Source organism: Pollicipes pollicipes, unplaced genomic scaffold (genome assembly GCF_011947565.3).
Source record: "Pollicipes pollicipes isolate AB1234 unplaced genomic scaffold, Ppol_2.1 Scaffold_4740;HRSCAF=5597_pilon_pilon_pilon, whole genome shotgun sequence".
NCBI classification, from domain to species: domain Eukaryota; kingdom Metazoa; phylum Arthropoda; class Thecostraca; order Pollicipedomorpha; family Pollicipedidae; genus Pollicipes; species Pollicipes pollicipes.
Window position 1 is genome coordinate 4,981,167 of NW_023596545.1, and position 18,833 is coordinate 4,999,999.

Below are 18,833 nucleotides of genomic sequence, written 5' to 3' on the forward strand. Positions count from 1 at the left end.
GCCCAAAGGAGAATTGGGGGGGGGAGGGGGCTAAGGTCAGCATTATGGCTTCATGCCGCCAAAATTATATAAAGTGACGCCCCTGAGCGCTACTGACGTAAAAAGTCGGCGAGCTTTGATATATGAGCAGCTGCGCGGCTCGCTCCCGATAGGCGACTACGTCAGCCCGCCGCCGCTGCTGCCGGATGTGGGCCCCGATTGTGCCGCCGCATCGGCTCGGGACCTCTTCCGGCCTAGCGCGCTGGGACGCGCCGGCGTCAGCCGCTGTGAGCTCCGGCGTGGGTTGGCAACACCCAAGACTGGTCTGCGAAGAGGCTGCAGTTAGTGGTGTCGAGCTTCTTTCGATCACAGTAAGTAAGTCCCTTAATTTGCTTATGGCTGTTTTACGAGAGGTTGGAAAAAGGCTTAGAGCTTTGATTACTGTCAACGTCAGCATTACTAGCCATTTGAATTGGTGCTGTCCCTTCCCGGACTGCATTGTGAAGAATACAGCTTTGTTGCGAGCGTATAGGAAAGCATGTTTTCTGCATCAGCACGTCAGAAAACACCATGCGACGGTTGTTGCAGGACTGACGCCGAGTTGACCCGGGCTTGATCTGGTGGTACGTGGTGTCCGTGGCTGCAGCATGGCAGGGGTTCTGAGAGGTCTGCTAAGTCGCAGCCTAGTCCGCCAGCCGAAACACGAGAGCCAGGTCTCCGTGATCAGCGGACCCACCAGCGTCACCCATACCATCCACGTGGGCATGAACGCGGACGGCGTGCTGGAGGGCCTCCCGGAACCGTGGCAGCGGTTCATCGACAAGTTCCTCAGGTGGGTGAGGCGCGGCTCCGACCCGACCCTCGCCTGCGGCTGGGCGCCAGGCGGGCACCGACTCGCCACCGGGGCAGACGGCGACAACCAGGAAACGGAAATTCCAGGGGAAATGGGATCTCTCAAGTCAGGGGGGGTGTTGCAGGTAACAGCTTCGCATTGTAAGGTGAGACATACGGTGGTGCGTGGAGAGAAACGACCGATTCCCATGGGCGACATGTGACCGCAAGGTCGATGCGCCAGACAGCCTTAATAACAAACTACGGGTGATTCCCACGACAACATGACAACATAGACTTACCATTTCATCCCACCAACACTGGATCGGTCCGCCACCCTCCCCCCCCCCCCCCCCCCCAGGTCCGCACAACCGGCTCTTCGAACCACCTGGTGGCTTCTGGCGCACAAAGTGTCGAGTTGGCCGCGATCGTGATTGCTCTCATGCGCTAAGAGTGCTTGAGGAAACCCCATTGTAACACGGCTGCTACGGCATTGACGATGATTTCCAAGCATGTCTACCGCCCTATTCGGATAGTCGTTGTGGCAGTTGGCCGGTGTGGGGCTTGGTGCTCGTCTTCACAGGTTGCCCGCTGGTCCCCTTCCATCGGCTCGCTCTGGCTGAGTGCATCACACCCCGCGGCACGTCCCGCTACCCTCATTTCCGGTTCCAGCGTGTTATTGCCGTGCTTTCTGTGCAGGCGCGCGTGCACATCGGAGCGGAGCACGCCATACCGCTGCGCCTGTGAAGTGCCGACAATGCCGGCGAGACCTGACGCCACGCGACATTACGGAGCAGCATGATGCTAGGCTGCCTCTCCTCTTTGAGTCAGCTTACAGCTCCGCCCAGCTGGCTTTAGGCTTCACACAACCGTCCCTTTGCTTTTAGCATGCCAAACATGACTAAGACATCCGTGTGACGTGTTTGTTATGTCTTCAGCAAGGAGGAACAAAGAGAAAACCCATATGCGGCAATCAGTGCGCTGAAGTTTTACAACAGCAAATTCGGCGAGAAAAGCAAAAGGGATGCGGCGTTCAAACCCTTAATCACCGAGGACGCAATCAACGAAGAAGTCCAGGAAAATGAGGACAACGCTGGTAAGAAAACAAGCCATGAGATCCCTGGCTTATATCAGTCACAGACATCGTTAACGTTGGCCCGCATCTGGCGTATCTATCATGCGGCTTGCTCCGTTACCCTTGACTAGTGTCTGTACCTGGTTGGCACCGTTCACCTTGGTTCGTATCAGTCAGGCGGCTAGCGCCGTTTCCCTTGACTCGTATCTGTCAGGCAGCTGGCACCGTTAACTTTAGCTCATATGTCAGGTGGCTGGTGCCGTTACCCTTGGCTCGTATCTGTCTATCCGTCAGGCGTCTGGCGCCGCTACCCTTGACTCGTACCTGTAAGGCGGCAGGCGCCGTTGGCCTTGGCTTGTATCTGCAAGGCGGCTGGCGCCGTTACCCTTGGCTCGTATCTGTCAGGCAGCTGGCGCCATTACTCTTTGCTGGTCGCCTCCTTTGCTGGTATCTGTCAGGCGGCTGGCACCATCAACCTTGACTCGCATCTGTCGGACAGCTGGGACCGTTACCCTTGGTTTGTATCTGTTGGGCGGTTGGCGCCGCACACTGCGAGGCCCGGCGCCAGATAGTGGCTTCGCACAGTCGTAAGTCTTTCGCATTTCCGTTATGCACTTGGCAATTCACTCCGGTGCGGACGTATGTCTCACTCCCACTGTTGGATGTCATCTGCGAGTTTGGCATCCACCTATCAATAAGCCCACACTTGTCCGAGCCCTCCTCATCACACCACCCTATTGCCCGGACCCTCCTCATCAGACCATATTATTGTTCCGGCCCTCCTTATCATCCCACACTATTGCCCTTGTTCTCCCCACCAGACTACACTTATAATCCAGGCCCTCCGCATCAAACCACACTATTGTCATTGCTCTCCTCATCAGACAACACATCATCCGAACGTTCTCCATCCCCAGGAGAGTCGGCTTCTGCACCGGGACCATCCGCGAACCCATCCGAGCTTCCTGTCGCGTGTGGACCCAGGAGCAATGCGCAGAAGATGGTATGTAGGCATCTGTCATGCATCGACAGAGAGAGCGAGAGGGAGAGAGGAGGAGAGGAGAGAGAGAGACGACGATGAGCGAGAGAGAGAGATGAGGAGAAGGAGAGCGAGAGAGAGAGGAGAGAGAGAGAGAGTGAGAGAGAGAGAGAGAGAGAGAGAGAGAGAGAAGAGAGAGAGAGGAGAGAGAGAGAGAGAGAGAGAGAGAGAGAGAGAGGACGAGAGAAGAGAGAGAGGGAGAGAGAGAGAGAGAGAGATGAGAGAGAGAGATAGAGAGAGAGAGAGAGAGAGAGAGAGGAAGAGGAAGAGGGGAGAGGGAGAGGGAGAGGGAGAGGGAGAGGGAGAGGGAGAGGGAGAGGGAGAGGGAGAGGGAGAGGGAGGAGAGGGAGAGGGAGAGGGAGAGGAGAGGGAGAGGAGAGGGAGAGGGAGAGGAGAGGGAGAGGGAGAGGGAGAGGGAGAGGGAGAGGGAGAGGGAGAGGGAGAGGGAGAGGAGAGGGAGAGGGAGAGGGAGAGGGAGAGGGAGAGGGAGAGGGAGAGGGAGAGGAGAGACGGAGGCACTGCAAGTCCCTCATATTGATACTTGGCGCGATGCTTCGCGCTTGGGGCGTCGGTATGCGCGGCAAAAATTGCACGGGCAAGTTCGTTAAAACGCTGTGATGGTTGATGTAGCTGCGATATCTGTCAACATAATGCTCACTCGTTACTGCAATATGAAATAAATACACATGGAGTTTCACATTTATGGCATATTTCAGTCCTGCACTGTGACAGGTCCATTTAAGCATATTTGAAAAGCGCGGTGAGTTCAATTCAACCGTTGTATTCCATGGCATTGGCGTAGGCAACAAACGAAACCAGAAAATATGACAGCATATGGTAGTCTAGCGGTGAGGTGCAAATCTATATCTTATCTATACCGTATCGGTGCCTATATACACCATACCTGTATACCCCTCCGTACCACATACATATACTATCTATACCACATACATACATACATATTTATCTATACCACACACATGCATACATATTTATATATACCACATACATAGATATACATTTATATATACTACATACCCATCTACATCTATCTATACCATATGTCTATGCCGGCATATCTATAACAGTGGCAATTTTGTTTGAACATTAAAAGCCAGCACGTGACGAAAACGGACAGCATCGGCTTTGCTCATGCCCAAAGGCCAACTTCCTTTGCATCTTGTACGAAAAATTGTGCGCCCAGCAGGCTATAATCCTGTTCCTAGCACTATATAGCATGTCGATATTTAGCCTGCCGGTACTTTGCAATGTTCTTGCAATGGCAACATTTCGCAGAATCGATATTCTGCGTTTCAATATTTTGCGTGCCATCATTTTGGGGAATTAATATTAGCCGATTCGTTATTTTGAGAGCGCACACTTTGCGATCGACCTTTTGCCTTTCGCTATTTCTCCTGTCGAAATTTGTCCAGAGAGCTAGAATCGCTTTTGAACTAGGGCAGGAGTGAAAAATTTCATCGTAAAAAGACCGTATGGGAGTGATAAATTATATCGCAAAAAGACCGTACGAGAGTGAAAAAATTCATCGCAAAAAGACCTTACGGGAGGGAAAATTCAGTTTTCAAAAGTTGGAACTTATAGGTCAGTGAAAAATTTTACAGCAAACTTAGATGTACATTTCAGGTTGACATGGACGTAATATCACAAACATGACAAAACTGCCTTTGTTATTAAACATCTTAGGTCGTTTAAGTGAAACAGGATGCATCAAAGAATAGGAATCTCACAACAGTGTGACAAGCATAAAAACTATTATATACGCTTTGATGCTGCCTTTTGCACTTTCATTCCACAAATTTTGTTAATACAACACAAAGCGAAGGAATTCAACATAAAACACAGAAAATTGAACAAGCTTTAAGCATTCAGACAAAAAAGCCTTGGACTCCTGCACACCAACACATCACAAAGTCAAACACAACAGACGTACCTCTGGCTTCTGTTAAGATGGTGTCAGAAAATGCAAATGTTATGTCACTGCTTCTTACAAAATACCAATACTTATTCCCATGAAAGTAACCTGACTAAGCCTAACCTTAAGAAGCCCTACTTCATCTCATACTGTCTAACCTAACTTTATTACAGTTACTATTTTATTCTATATTATATATATTATTATATATATTAACTATATATATGTATATATATATATATGTATATATATGTATATATATATATATATATATATATATATATATATATAACAAGCAGCATATGTGAGTCAGTGATTTATAAAATTTCTGCTGCCACTTTCCATGCAATAAATCAACTTAACTTTACTTAGAGTGGCCTGTGGTAAAACGTGATGAAGCTAATTTTTGGCTGGTTTTGACTTGTGTTTTTGTGCAGTTCATTTGTGTCAGCTTGTTAACACCAAACAAAGTTGACAGCAAAAATCAAAACACCTCAAATCAGTTTGAGCAGCTTATTCAGGAAGGTAGAATCGCCTTTGAGCTAGGGTGGGAGTGAAAAAATTCGATTGCAAAAAGACGGTGCGGGAATGAAAAATCCATTCACCAAAGACGGAACTTATGAGCTCGTGGCGGATGCTGCAGCAAACAACGACATGTATTTCAAGTTGGCGTGGACGTAATATCAGAAACCTGACAAAGCTATTTCGTTTTTTTACATCTTAGGCCATTGAAGTGAAACAGAATACATCAACACGCGCTTGGGTGGGGGGAGGGCAAATTGCCCCCCCCCTCCCCCGAGGGCTCTTCCCGAATGGCTTTTGAACGGCGCGGCGTAGCCGCGCCACACTTTGCATAGCTGTAGAAAATTGCATAGCGGATCGTTTGACAGACACATTTTAGATGTACATTGTAAGGTCGCTAACCTATGACAGGTCAAAGTTAGCCCATGGTTTCAGCGAAGGCAATTTCTAGGGAATCGCTCAATCTGATACAACGGCCGAGTGTTTGACAAAGACATACATATCTGAGATGCTTTCTCAGGCACCGCAAATATTGAATGAGCAAATTACGTTGACCTAAGGTCAGGTATAATGATCAGACCAAGGTCAAAACCAACCTGATTTATCACTCTAGGGGTTGCTGTATGGGATAGTTTCTGGTGCTCATTTCGAATTTATTGACAGCAGGAGCAGCATCATGCATTTTCAATTGATTCTTAGAGGTCAGAACAGGCCATTGACCTAAGACAACACGGGTCGAACGTTTTGTTTTAGGAACATACTGCCTAGCGTAATCTTTGTCGCTTATTCAAATGAAAACGCAGAGCAGTCTTGTATCACTTTGTTCACCATGACCTTCAATGGGTCGAACAAGGTCCATGACCTCAATTGGGCTTGTGACCTTTTGCTTAGAGACAGTCGCCTAGGTTCTGGGGGCGCTTTAGAGACCAACCTGGAATCTGACCTTGTTTGACGTTATTCGACCTGAAGGTTATGACCTAGGAAGCTGAAAACTTAAGCTAAGTGAGTTCACGTATAGGTCAAGACACTCTGTAAATTTGGTGTCTCTAGCTTTCTTAGTTCCCGAGATCTCAGGGGGGGGGGGTCAAATTGACCCCCACACCCAAACGAAGAATATCTAGCCGGCCAACCGGGCACGTGTTCAAATAGTACTTTTATGACAGTATTATGAGCATAGCAAAATACTGACACCAATAATTTGATGGTGCACTTTTTAATTCCTTCCGCAGCACTTTTAAGATAAAACAAATCAAAGGAATTCCATAATAAAATAACAACAGAAAATTCAACAAGCACAAAACACTCAAACAAAACAAAAAACATTGGACTCCTACGCATCAGCTCATCACCAAGTCAAACACAACAGCCATACTTCTGGCTTCTGTTAAGGTGGGGTCAGGGAAAGCAAACATTTTGCCACTGTTTGGTACAAAATACCAATGCTTATTTCCATGAAAGTAGCCTATGCCTAACCTAAACAGGCCTCACATCATCTCATCCTGTATAATCTGTTTGTATCACAGCAATAGTTGTGAGTTACTGATCCTTGCACAATGCCTATTGCCACTTGCCATGCACTTGACCAACTTAACCTAACTTAGAGTAGCCCATATGATGAACATCATCTCAACTCACCTATCTGTTGACAGCAGCACTTGTGATAAAAACATGATGTTTAAAGCTAGTTTTTGGCTGGTTTCAACTTGCATTTTTATTCGGGTTATTTGTGCATGCTTGTTGACATCAAAGTTGACAACACGCAAATCAAAACACTTTAAATCACTTTCAACAATTTATTTTGATTGTCATGGTTGGCCTATGTCAAGGGCAGTAATGGATATGCTCCACAAAACAATCTCTCTTCTACAAAACTAACATGACTTTGAGATGACCATGCCAGTATTGCTGCTTGCCTTTTCAGCTGCAGCGAATGCATCCATTTGGGCTTGTTCATTCATATTTCATGACAGAGCTTGAGATGTTGGCTTCACATTTTAAATGGAGCGGTCTGACTATTTGTTACATAGCAATATCCAACTCATTATAATTGTTGTGCAGCTTAGAGTATCGCTGTGTTAAAAATATAGTGCATGTATGCAGTACAGTCATTTGCCGGTCAGCAAACCATGGCAACTATAGAAAACATCTGGTTAAGGCGGCCATGAGGGACCACTTTAAGAAATTTGGGGCAAATAACCAAGAATATGGAACAAAATAAACCCATTGCACGCCTTGAAGCATCAAAATTTGTCTTGTGGCAAAACTTGATGCATTAATACAAAATGGCTAACTCTGGTTACCAATCATGTGCTGAAAGCAGGTAAGGTAAGCAATTACGTGGTCCACAGGATACTTGCCGGCTTCTTCCTGCTCCCCCAAGCAAAAACTCAGTACCTTTTGCATGGTCTGCTGGCAGACAGAGTCATTCGACTCACCCCCAGATATAAATATCAATCATGCCCACCAGCCTTCGGAATTAAAATGCGAAACAAGTAAGGGGTGCGCATGATAAACATTTCCACAGGGTAGAATTTTGCCATCAAACACTTCTGCATTAGATGCGTCAGGTCTGTCCTAAGGCTCTATATGTCAGCATATTCTAATGCTGCCATACAGAGGCAGCATTAGGCAAGGCTATTTTAAGCCTTGCCAGGTCGCCTGGTAATTCAGACACTCGAAAAGCTTGGATTTATCCTTATTGAGCACCGCCATGGACCAAGAAAACAGTTAACCGGAGGTTGAAGAGGGAAAAAATGGCGGTAAAAATAAGGTCCGTGCTTTAACTTGTCTCCTTCATTCCCTGTGAATTGTTCACGCTTGGGTGCGTATCAAACATGTTTGGGCGGCTGGCGAATTTATCCAATTTATGTATGAAATACGTACAAGCTTGCAGTTGGAGCATCTTGCAGAGAAATTGGTCAGCATTTTAAGCTGCAAATGGTACCTCTAAAGGCAAGCGAAAAGGAAGGAAGAATAAAGTGGTATCACACTGGTACGATACCAAGAAAAACAAAAGTAGCTAAATAAATATAAAAACTGATACTTTTCTCGCAAAATTTTGTTATCCGCTGATTTCACTTAAATCTGTTAATATAAGCGCTCAAATGGTGATATTCATCATGTAATTTTAATTTAAAGACAATTCTTGTACTTTTCACTCCTGCATTTCGGGAGTGATGCAATTTGGTGGTCAAGTTCCCTCGGGAAAAAAGTACGTGGAGTAAAATTCTCTACCAGGCCTTGCTGGTGTTTGCACCAGCCTCTGCTTTCGTGGTGTGGTGATGAGACCAAAAAAGGGGGGATGCGTGAAAACCTTGCATTTGGCGTACGGCTGCAGATTGTGGTGCATTTTGTAAACAAACCAAACTTAATGCGTGCAAGCGGCTAGGGTCGCGCGCGTTCTTGGGTTTGGAGGTACCTGGCGCCCTTGCTTTGTGCATGCATAGACATGATTCAGATGTAGGTGAGGCAGGACATAGCCATAGGTGTCCAGGTTCTGCGGAGCCTCGTTCATGCTTGGTGGTTTCAAGTGAGCTCGGCTTTGGATGACATCTGAAAACCTCAGAAAGGGAAATAGGGGTTTGGCATGTGCGATTAGACAGTATCAGGCAGGAGTGAAAAATTCACATAAAATATGGGGAAGAGGAGTGAAAAATTATTCCTCATAGGGTGTTGCTTTACACCCAAAGTCGGCAATTCTAGGACACTGAGCTTATTCTGATTGTCCTGCTTAGCCTCCTTCAAGGGCAATAATGGTATGCTCCACAAAACAATTTCCTCTCCAAACAAAACATAACTTGTGGATGGCCACACCAGTTTTGCTGCTTGGCTTCTCAGCTGCCGCGAAGGCATGCATTTAGGTTTGTTTATTCATATTTAAGGACAATGTTTGAGATGTTGACTTCACATTTTGAAAGGGATGGTCTATTTGCTAAAAACTGATATCTACCTCATGTTTTAATTGTTATGCAGCTCAGAGCGTTCATGTGTTAAAAATATAGTGTATATCTAAAGTACTGTCATTCGCCAATCAGCAAGCCAGTGCAACTATGGACAACAACTTGTTAAATGAGACATGAGGGGCCAAATTTGAGGCAAATGATCAAGAGCATGAAACAAAATAGTTTCATTACATATTATATGGCATCATCATTTTCCGTATGAACAAAACTTGATGGATTAAAACCGAAAATGGCTAAATTGAATTAAAAATAACGTGCTGAAAGAAGGTAAGATTACCAGTTAGTTGCTCCACAGAAGAAACTTGCTGGATTTTTAAGGACAGGCTCATTTCTGGTTGTCCCCACCCCCCTCCAAACACAAAGTACCTCTCGCATAGTTTGCTGACTGACAGGAGCGTCCAACCCACTCTCAAAATAGAAATATTAATCATGCCGACCTAACTGAAAAAATTAAAATGCGAAATAAGTCAGGGGAGCTTTGTACGCTTCTGTATTAGCTGCGCCAGGTCTGTCTTAACGCTATGTACGGCAGGGTAATGTAACGTGGTGAGGTAGTGAAACTGGAATGGCCTAGATTGATCATCATTTTAACAGGGCAAAATTAGCAGTCAAAATGAGCTCCATACTTCAAACTGTTTACTTCATTCCGTATGAATTGTTCATTCTTGGGTGTATATCAAGCATGTTTGGGCGGCTGGCATATTAATTCAATACATGTATGAGATACGTGCGAGTTTGCAGTTGGAACATTTTGCAGAGAAATTGATCAACATTGCAAGCCCAAGAAGATTGGTTTAAAGATAATCGGAAAGGAAGGAAAGTGATCATAAGTTGTTCAGTGCACTAGCGAGGAACATTATTCACATAGATAACACAGTGGTGTTAGCCTTCTTCCTCGGAGAAAAGCAGGAGAATGGAGATATAGCTTGGTTGATATTGCGGCAACATGCCTTTACCGAAACAATATCAGAAGTGAATCAAAATTCCCTGCCGATGATCCTACTCCATTTTTCAGGTATGTTTTCAACAGCTGGCCACAGCTTATACGGGACACCAACATTCAGGGGATTAAACAAAGAGTGTTTATCAACCATTACCACGATACAGTCCCTATCTAAGAATTAGGATGCGCAAACATATGTGTGCATGCAAATGAATTCAAGCAAATAGGCATCACGCATCACACTTCATTCACTTTCACTTTCATTTCATTTCATTTCATTCACTTCATCACATTCACACTTCATTCACATGCATGCAAATGAATTCAAGCAAATAGGCATCACGCATCACACTTCATTCAAACATGCAGGCGATTTGAAGTAAACAGGCATCGCACATTGCGCCTCAATTATACATAGAAACGATTTCATTTGAACAGGCATCGCACATCACGCCTCAGACATCACATAAACATGTCAACGATTTTGAGCTAGCACACATCACACATAGAGGCACATATCACGCCCGCATAATTGGCCATGATGAGCCCTGTATGTTAAGATTCGGACGCCGACTTTTTATAAGAATAGATTCACTTATTTTCTTGTCTGGGTGTTCCTGTGCTCTGTAGATGGCGTTGTGCTTTAAAAGGCGCATAGGGTCCATGCCTTCCCCGATTTCAGCCTGAGATTTCCCCGATTTCAGCTAACGCGTTTGCGTTAACCACTGCGCGTCTGGGAAACCAGAGGTGTGGGGTTCGATTCCCCGCGACACCCGCCCGTCCTGCCAAGATGAGAGGCAGGTAACGCCACATAGCCTCAGCAGCTGAGTGCGTCGTAAAGCCCCAATGACACACACGCAGGTGTTTATTATATCTGCAACGAATAGGGCGCATGGACTCCCCGAGACGGGCCATGTCTCTCTTACGTTTTTCACACAGTTTGCTCTTGATTTCGTAAGCCACTTTTTGCGTGCAACCCCTTGAAACCCAGAACTGCATAAATGTTATCTGTTGCCACCTCGGCACTTAGGCCTCGAGATGGAAGATTTCACCAGAGGCTTTTTAAGCTTATTGTCGCTTTTCCAAGCTATGCGTGCGCGCAGTTTTAATTTTCTAACAATGTGTTTGATTTTCCGAAGCAAATGCTCATCTATGAAGGGCAGCGTTAAGAATTCGTCTTCCGATTGCACGTGTTCCCGCCTCCTACCACCCATCCTACCACGCGCTTTTGACTTTTTTTTTTACTTCTTCTAACATTCTACCTAAAGCGTCCATACCCCAGCATATCCGTCGATATATCGAGCTAGGAAAGTAGGTTTGAATGGTCTGGCGGCTAGGGCTTTTGTTCCAAATTGGTCCAAAAATATTATCGTCAGAGGAGGAGCGCATGGGTTCCCCATTGCTATTCCCAATTTTTGTCGGTAGAAGTCATCTCCGAACGAGAAAACATTATCCTGGAGACACTGTTGTAAAAAAGACCGCAGATATCGTCCTTTGATAGACCAACAACATCATTTTCATGGAAAGTGATGCTTCATGGAAATTGAAAGCGTTAATTTTTGACAAAAATTGGGAATAGCAATGAGGAGCCCACGCGCTCCGCCTCTGGCGATAATATGTTTAGGCAAATCTGAAACGAAAGCCCTAGCCGCCAGCCCATTGAAACCCACTTTCTTAGCTAGATACATTAATGATTTTGTTGGGGTATGGATATCTATATGGATGGGATGGGTATGGTTGGAGTATGGGCATGGGTATTTTATGGGCGCTTTAGGTACAATGTTAGAAAAAGTAAAAAGTTCTAGAGCGCGTGAGGGATGGCTGATAGGGGGTGGGAACACGTCCGATCGGAAGACGGATTCTTAACGCTGCCTTACGTAGATGAGCATTTACTTTGGAAAATCGAACACATTGTTAAATCAAAACTGCGCGTACGTATAGCTTGGAAAAACGACAGTAAGCTTAAAAAGTCTCTGGTGAAAGATGCCATCTCGAAGCCAAGTGCCCGGGTGGCAACAGATGTCATTTATGCAATTCTGGGTTTCAGGGGTTTTGCACGCAAAAAACGTGGCGTACGAAATCAAGTGTAAACTGTGTGGAACACATTGCATGAACATGGTCTTTGTCGGGGAGTCCGTGCGCGCTATTCGTTTGAGATATAATGAACACCTGTGGATAAGAATACCCCATTGGGTGGCCATGTTTGTGGCACAACGCGCTCAGGCTGAGATTGGGGAAAGTATGGACCATATGCCCCTTTTAAACCTCGAAGTCATTTACAAATCACAGGACCACCCAGACAGGAAAATGGGTGAATCTGTTCTTAAAAGTCGGCGGACAAATCTCAACAGACAGGGCTCATCATGGCCGAGTATGCAAACGTGATGCATGTCATTATGTGTGATGTGTGCTAACTCAAAATCGATTCCATGTTTAAGTGATGCCTGACGCGTGATGTGCAATGCCTGTTCAGTTGAAATCGTTTCCATGTATAATTGAGGCGCAATGTGCGATGCCTGTTTACTTCAACTCACTTGCATGCTTGAGTGAGGCGTGGTGCGTGATGTCTATTTGCTGTAATTCGTCTGCATGTACACGTGTATTCGTGCATTCTAATTCTTAGATAGGGACTGTGTCGTGGTAATGGCTGGTAATCGCTCGTTGTTCAATCCCCTGAATGTTGGTGTCTTGTATAAACTGTGGCTAGCTGTTAAGTCTGCGATTGTTTCAAAAAGGAATGTTGCCGAAATATCAACCGAGCTACATCTCAATTCTCCTGGTTTTCTCCGAGGAATAAGGCTAATACTACTGTATTATCGAAGGAAAACGAAACTGTGTCACACTTGAATAAGACCAAGAAAAACAGTAGTAATTAGATAAATATGAAAACTGGTATTGTCATAGCATTTCATGATCACCTCATTCGACCAAAAATCTGTGAAAATGAGTGCTCAAACGGGCCCCGGATATTCATCTTTATTGCATTTAGCTTTAGTTTTTTATTTTTCAGATATTTAGCTTTCAGATTTCATTAGGAGGCGTTTTTTGGATTTTTCACACCCGCATTCCGGGAATGGTGCGGTTTAGTGGTGAAGTTTTTTTCGGTTAGAAGAAACACGTGGAATAAAATTCTCTACCAGGCTTTGCTGGTGTTTGTACCGAGCTTTCCTTTGGCGGTGCGCTGCTTGCGTGGTGCGACAAAAAAAAAACTAGGGATGCCTGAAACCTTGCATTTGGCGCACAGCTGTAAATTGTGCTGCATTTTGTCAGCAATCGAAATTTGATGCATGCAAGCGGCCGAGGTCGCCAGGGTTGTCGGGCTTGAGGTTACCTGGTGCCCCTGCTCTTAAAATATATGGGCATGATTCAGATGTAGGTGAGGCGAGATACAGCGTAACTTTATCCCGCCTAAAGCATAAACAAGGCCCCACAGAACCTGGACACCTCAAAGGTGTCCAAGTTCTGTGGGGCCTTGTTTATCCTTGATAGCTTCAAGTGAGCTTGGTTTTGGATGAGACTTTAAATCCTGGGAAAGGGAAGAACGATTTTGGTATATGTGGTTAGACAATATCAGGTAGGCGTGACAATTTTGCATAAAATGTGGGGAAAAAGAGTGAAAAATTCGTCCTCAGACGATGCTGCTTTGCACCCAAAGTCGGCAATTCTAGGACACTGAATTTGTCCGGGCACTCCGGTGTTAGCACAAGCCCTTAGTGGCGCTGAAATGCCGCACAAAGGCACAGAATGTCTGATCCCAGCCGGCATGAGCCCGGCCGCTGGAAGGGCGGCGCTGAAGGACGTCTGGCACCGGCAGAGTCCCGTACCGGCGCCGTGCCGCCGGCCCCACCGAAGCGCACCACTCACGGACCGCGAGGTGTACACCCATCTGCGGCTGGCCTGCGCCACTGGCCAGCCCGAGGACCACTTGATCCTCGACAAGCAGCTGGGCGCCGGGTGAGTAGCCACAGCTGGCACGGACCGGCCGGGGCGGGGTGGCGCGGCCCGCCCTTCTAGTGACTGTGGTCCCGGGGGCCGAAGCGACCGGCCGTGAGAGTTCGAAGACACTCCGCGTGCGCCGCTGCGGGACGTTTGCAATATGCGTGTACTGTTGCAGTCCCTGCGACACGTATGTAATCGCTGCGTCGCGCTTACAGTGTGTGAAGTTCCCGTGATTTGCGACCATTTCAGTCTCTACGGAACGCCACTAGTCTCTATGTGGCGACAACAGCATCTGTTTGACGTTCCTGTGCAACCTGCGTCACGTCTCTGTCCCGAATGACGTCACTTGTCGGACGTCAGGGCGTCGGGAGTGGTCATGCTGGCAACGGAGCGTAACGGCGGCCGGCGCGTGGCAGTCAAAGATATCGACCTGGCCCTTCAGAAACAGCTGGTATTGCTGCTCAATGAGGTGGAGATCATGCGTGACATGCGCCACCCCAACCTGGTCAACTTCCTCACCTCGTATCTGGTGGAGCGTCACCTCTATGTGAGTGGAGTACCCTCGGGGAGGAGCAGGGATGCGCGGTAACGCAACTGTAGCGTGACCCTGTCGAGCTGGCAGCTCGTCACGAAATAATGTGGACGGAGAACGGAAGACCGTACACTGCAGAAATAACTAGCTGCGAACGTTAGCACTCCTCACAGACCATCTATGCCATTGAAGTTATTTGGTTAAGTATCAGTAGACATGAAGCACCCGGACGAAGCGAACAATAAGCTCTGCTGATGTGCATCAACGCAGGGACCGGCGGACCCTGCGTAGTGAAACTTAGCTTTCCCGATTTTGTCTGTTCATGATCAGGTTTTCGTTCGTCAGTTGGAGCACGACTTTCTGATCACAAGACATGGCCTGTTGCTAGCTCATGACTGTTTAAGCGTGCTCGCCACTCACCGGCGTTCCAGTACCTCTGTAGATCATTGCCATTGGGCCAGTGAAATATTCCTGCAATCTGCGGGGTTCGAACTCGATGTCCGGTGATGTGCCAATTGCGTTACGCATAGCCGCCGGCGGAGGCCTGACGCGCTCACGTGCCCACGAGGTGGTGATGGAGCTGCTGGACGGCGGCGACCTGACCGGTGTGCTCGAGTTCACCACCCTGCGAGAGCCGCACATCGCCGCCGTGTCCAGGGAGACGCTGCAGGGTCTCAAGTTCCTGCACGACGGCGTGAGTGGCCGGTCCGCCAGCGGCCCTGCGCTCAGCACGCGGGACAGGCTGTAACTGAAGTCCATCTGAATTGCCCACGGGGTCAGAGGGAAGACACCCCGCTGGCGTTGGGTGGAAAACAATTTGTGGAGATATGCCCCCTCTCAGCATTTCTCTGGATGTTTGCACGCATCCGTCTGAAGGGTAAAAGGAATGAAATCTGACCTCTAGAGCTTCTAAGGGTAATATTCATATAACCGCCCAATACCATAATATTAAAACAATCTAAGTTTGAACAAAATGGGTGACTCGGCCACCATTTCAATGTGTTGTACCATGCCACAAATCCTCAAACGCGTGGTGCCGTATTTACATTCTTACATCAGGTTTGGATGCATACGAACGGCCGCCACGCTGCAACCTTTGAACGCAGACGTGACCTCCCAGATGCCTGGTTTTGGGAGCAGCGATTCTCGCTTGTGCTTAGCATCCGTTTCGATCTAAACCCTCATGCTGATACCGGTGGCAGCTGCCATCATTTGATCGCCAACTTTATAGCAGCCACTTGGCCAGACATCATGTGGTCTCATGCTCCATACGTAGCATATATGGAAGCGCGTGCTGTTTGCACTTGGAATTTTGGACTGTATTTCCTCCAACACGCTCCATACTCGATCCAAACAAACCGAGTATCTTGTTATTGCTGCTGTTGCCGTGCGCAGGGCATTATCCACCGTGACATCAAGTCGGACAACGTGCTACTGGGCTGGGACGGCTCTGTAAAGATCACAGATTTTGGCTTCTGCGCCAACGTGCAGGGCGGCCAGCAGCGCAGCACCTTTGTTGGCACCCCCTACTGGATGGCTCCCGAGGTAAGGTGGCGAACGACTTCGGCACGCAGGCCCAGTGGCGCCCGAGTTTGTTCTGGCTCCGACAGATCGCTTCGTTCCTCGCTTTGAATTTCTTTGTCTTGAGTGCTTTAGTGAGGAATTTTCTGTGGCTCCGACAACATAATGCGTTGCTCGCTTTGATTTTAATTTCTATGTTTTGAGTGCTCGAGTGGACAGTACCTGTTGAAATAGGCTCTGGGATACGAAACCGTGACAGACGCACTTTTGGCTATTGCTAGTGTCCGACGGGCGGAACGTTTTCAGAAGCGCAGCGAGCTGTTGGCCCCATAGCCCGAGTCTCGACGCTGCAAGAACGACCCCTGGGACACGTCAGTAGGCGTTCGTTCCGGCTTTGACCTCCGCTGACCGACTAACAGGTGGTGGAGAGGAAGAAGTACGGCAAGAAGGTGGACGTGTGGTCGCTGGGCATCATGGCCATCGAAATGTTGTCCGGCGAGCCGCCCTACCTGAACGAGCAGCCAATGCGGGCACTCTTTCTGATCGCCAGCATTGGCAAGCCGCCGCTGCCGGCCGATCGACCCATTTCCGACTCCTTCAAGGTCAGTGTGGGGCGCCGGTCCCATCTCCGGCTCCGAGCTGGCGCACCGCGCCCTTTTTTCATTTTATGTTTTCCGCGAATTGTTAGTCATTAACGCAACGGACATATTGGCAGGTGGAGATGGAGTGATGGGGGGGGGGGGGGGGGGTAGGCCCATGCCCATGTAATGGCCCAGACTTCCACTATAGAAAGAGAACAACGGAACATCAACACAAGTTTCAAGAAGTTAGCGTACATTTTAAGTGTTGGAATACAAAGGAACCATTTGCAGTACAAATTCATCACAACCCAGCGATCAGAACCTTGTTGATGTGCGTTTGCCTTTTTTTACTTACCCACAGTCTTAGTTTAAGACCAGCGCGGCGCGCAACGTCGCGCGACCCATTATGAAGCACAGGAGCGGCAGCAGTGGTCTTGTAAGGACCTGAGTGCTATGCGTCCACCACAATGCCAACCCGGGCCACCCAAGTGGGAGCTGTCTGAGCTGAGCTGAAGAGCTGTCTCCAAACTGAGTCATCTTGCGCCTACCATCCCACTGCATTATTTAGTATTTTGGTAGCTTGCTCGAAGCACGGCCGTGTCGACAGGGCTTTCTGGACGCCGGTCTGGAGGTGAACGTCGACGCTCGCGCGACAGCTGACGAGCTGCTGGTACACCCGTTCCTCAGCTGCGCCAGTGAGCTGGCCTCCCTCAAGGACATCATCAGCGCTGCTCGCAAGGCCCGGCAGGTCAAACAAGGCTTCTGGAACTGACCCGCAGTGGCCGACACTCATATAATCAAGTGGCCGATAGCACAGCGTTGGGTACGTTATGCTGTTGAACGAGGAGAATCACGGTCACAGCGCTGCTGCTGTGGTGCGGTCGGCACCAGAGCTCAGGGGAACATCCCCAAACCTGCCGGCAATCGTAGACTCTCAGAGCGACTTCGAACGGATCACCGTCTCCGATCCTGTCGTGTGCGGCGCGAAGGACTGCAACGCCGATGGCAACAGGATGGTGGTGTCACCTGCTTTGTTCGCATGGTTCAGTGCTGGGGCACTGCGTTCATAGACGAAAGAATTTCCGTTGATCAGAGAAAGGGACATTTTGTGAGGCAGGTCCCGTTGTCAGGCACATGTCGCGGTGTTGACCGTCAATTCAGGGGACGGTCCTTTCTTACGGCGTGGACTCGGTATGTTGTGTGCGCGTACGGGGAAACACGGGTTTCCCTGCAAGGCATGATGCATGCCCAGTAGTACCCCGGGTTCTGTTCTTACAGCGGCATCGGGCATCGTACGTCGTCTTTGAACGTTCCTCTCCCAAGCTTCTTTGCGTGCGTATCTGCGTTACACAGAACACACTCGTATGTTTGGCGTTACACAATAATCCACAGATAGCTCATCAACGCACTAAGGTGTGGTTGTGCAGGCTTGGAGAACTCACAGACACATCAGCTCTAAAAACCAATCCAACCCGTGTGACCAGTGTATGAACACATGGAAGTGTGGATACAAGGAGTGCACCAACTTTATGAAAACAGACTAGGCTCGTGGTTTTGCACGGGGGTGAAAGCGGGCCACGCGTGCTTGTGATTCTGTGAGATTTTACAGGACTGATGTTTACTTACTTCTGTTCCGAACATATCCAACGACGTATTGCGTGTCAGCATGGAAAGCGCAAAGCAAAGCGCGCATCATTGTCGGCTGGTACCGCACAATGTCGTTAAAGGCGGACAAGACAAGGACGCATTATGCTGCATAGTATTACTTCTTATAACCAGCTCAGGTTAGACAAACTTGTGCACATGCATGACACTGCATACGTCTGTCGTGAGTGTCTGCAGCACTCAGCGGTACAACGAACCGCCTCGCTGGAAGCCACGTGCGTTTACATGATTATTACACGGGGCATTCGTTCACCATATCTTTCACCGTCCCGCTGTACGCTACGGTAAGACGCGCCGTCAGCGACGACGCT

At 48.0% G+C, this 18,833-nt stretch overlaps 1 protein-coding gene across 2 annotated transcripts; it reads left to right on the forward strand.

Moving 5' to 3' along the window:
• Positions 1-245: 245 nt before the first annotated feature.
• LOC119099093 (serine/threonine-protein kinase PAK 2) lies at positions 246-18,774 on the forward strand. 2 transcript variants are annotated; one of them, XM_037222156.1, is made up of 10 exons: positions 246-354; positions 568-811; positions 1,749-1,906; positions 2,803-2,888; positions 14,099-14,238; positions 14,584-14,770; positions 15,324-15,449; positions 16,151-16,300; positions 16,696-16,878; positions 17,465-18,774. In XM_037222156.1, exons 2-10 carry the CDS (start codon positions 627-629, stop codon positions 17,627-17,629), a joined length of 1,380 nt encoding a protein of 459 aa, XP_037078051.1. In that variant the 5' UTR covers positions 246-354; positions 568-626; the 3' UTR covers positions 17,630-18,774. The 2 variants fall into 2 exon arrangements, with proteins under 2 accessions (XP_037078051.1, XP_037078050.1); XM_037222155.1 differs by having other exon boundaries at positions 246-350.
• The last annotated feature ends 59 nt before the right edge of the window (positions 18,775-18,833 follow it).

What these genes read in the sequence shown, in the direction of transcription:
- LOC119099093 (XM_037222156.1), top strand. Translation starts at nt 627, where the DNA reads ATGGCAGGGGTTCTGAGAGGTCTGCTAAGTCGCAGCCTAGTCCGCCAG. An exon ending in TTCATCGACAAGTTCCTCAG is followed by an intron (nt 812 to 1,748) that starts GTGGGTGAGGCG and finishes TTATGTCTTCAG; the next exon opens with CAAGGAGGAACAAAGAGAAA. An exon ending in TCAAGTTCCTGCACGACGGC is followed by an intron (nt 15,450 to 16,150) that starts GTGAGTGGCCGG and finishes TGCCGTGCGCAG; the next exon opens with GGCATTATCCACCGTGACAT.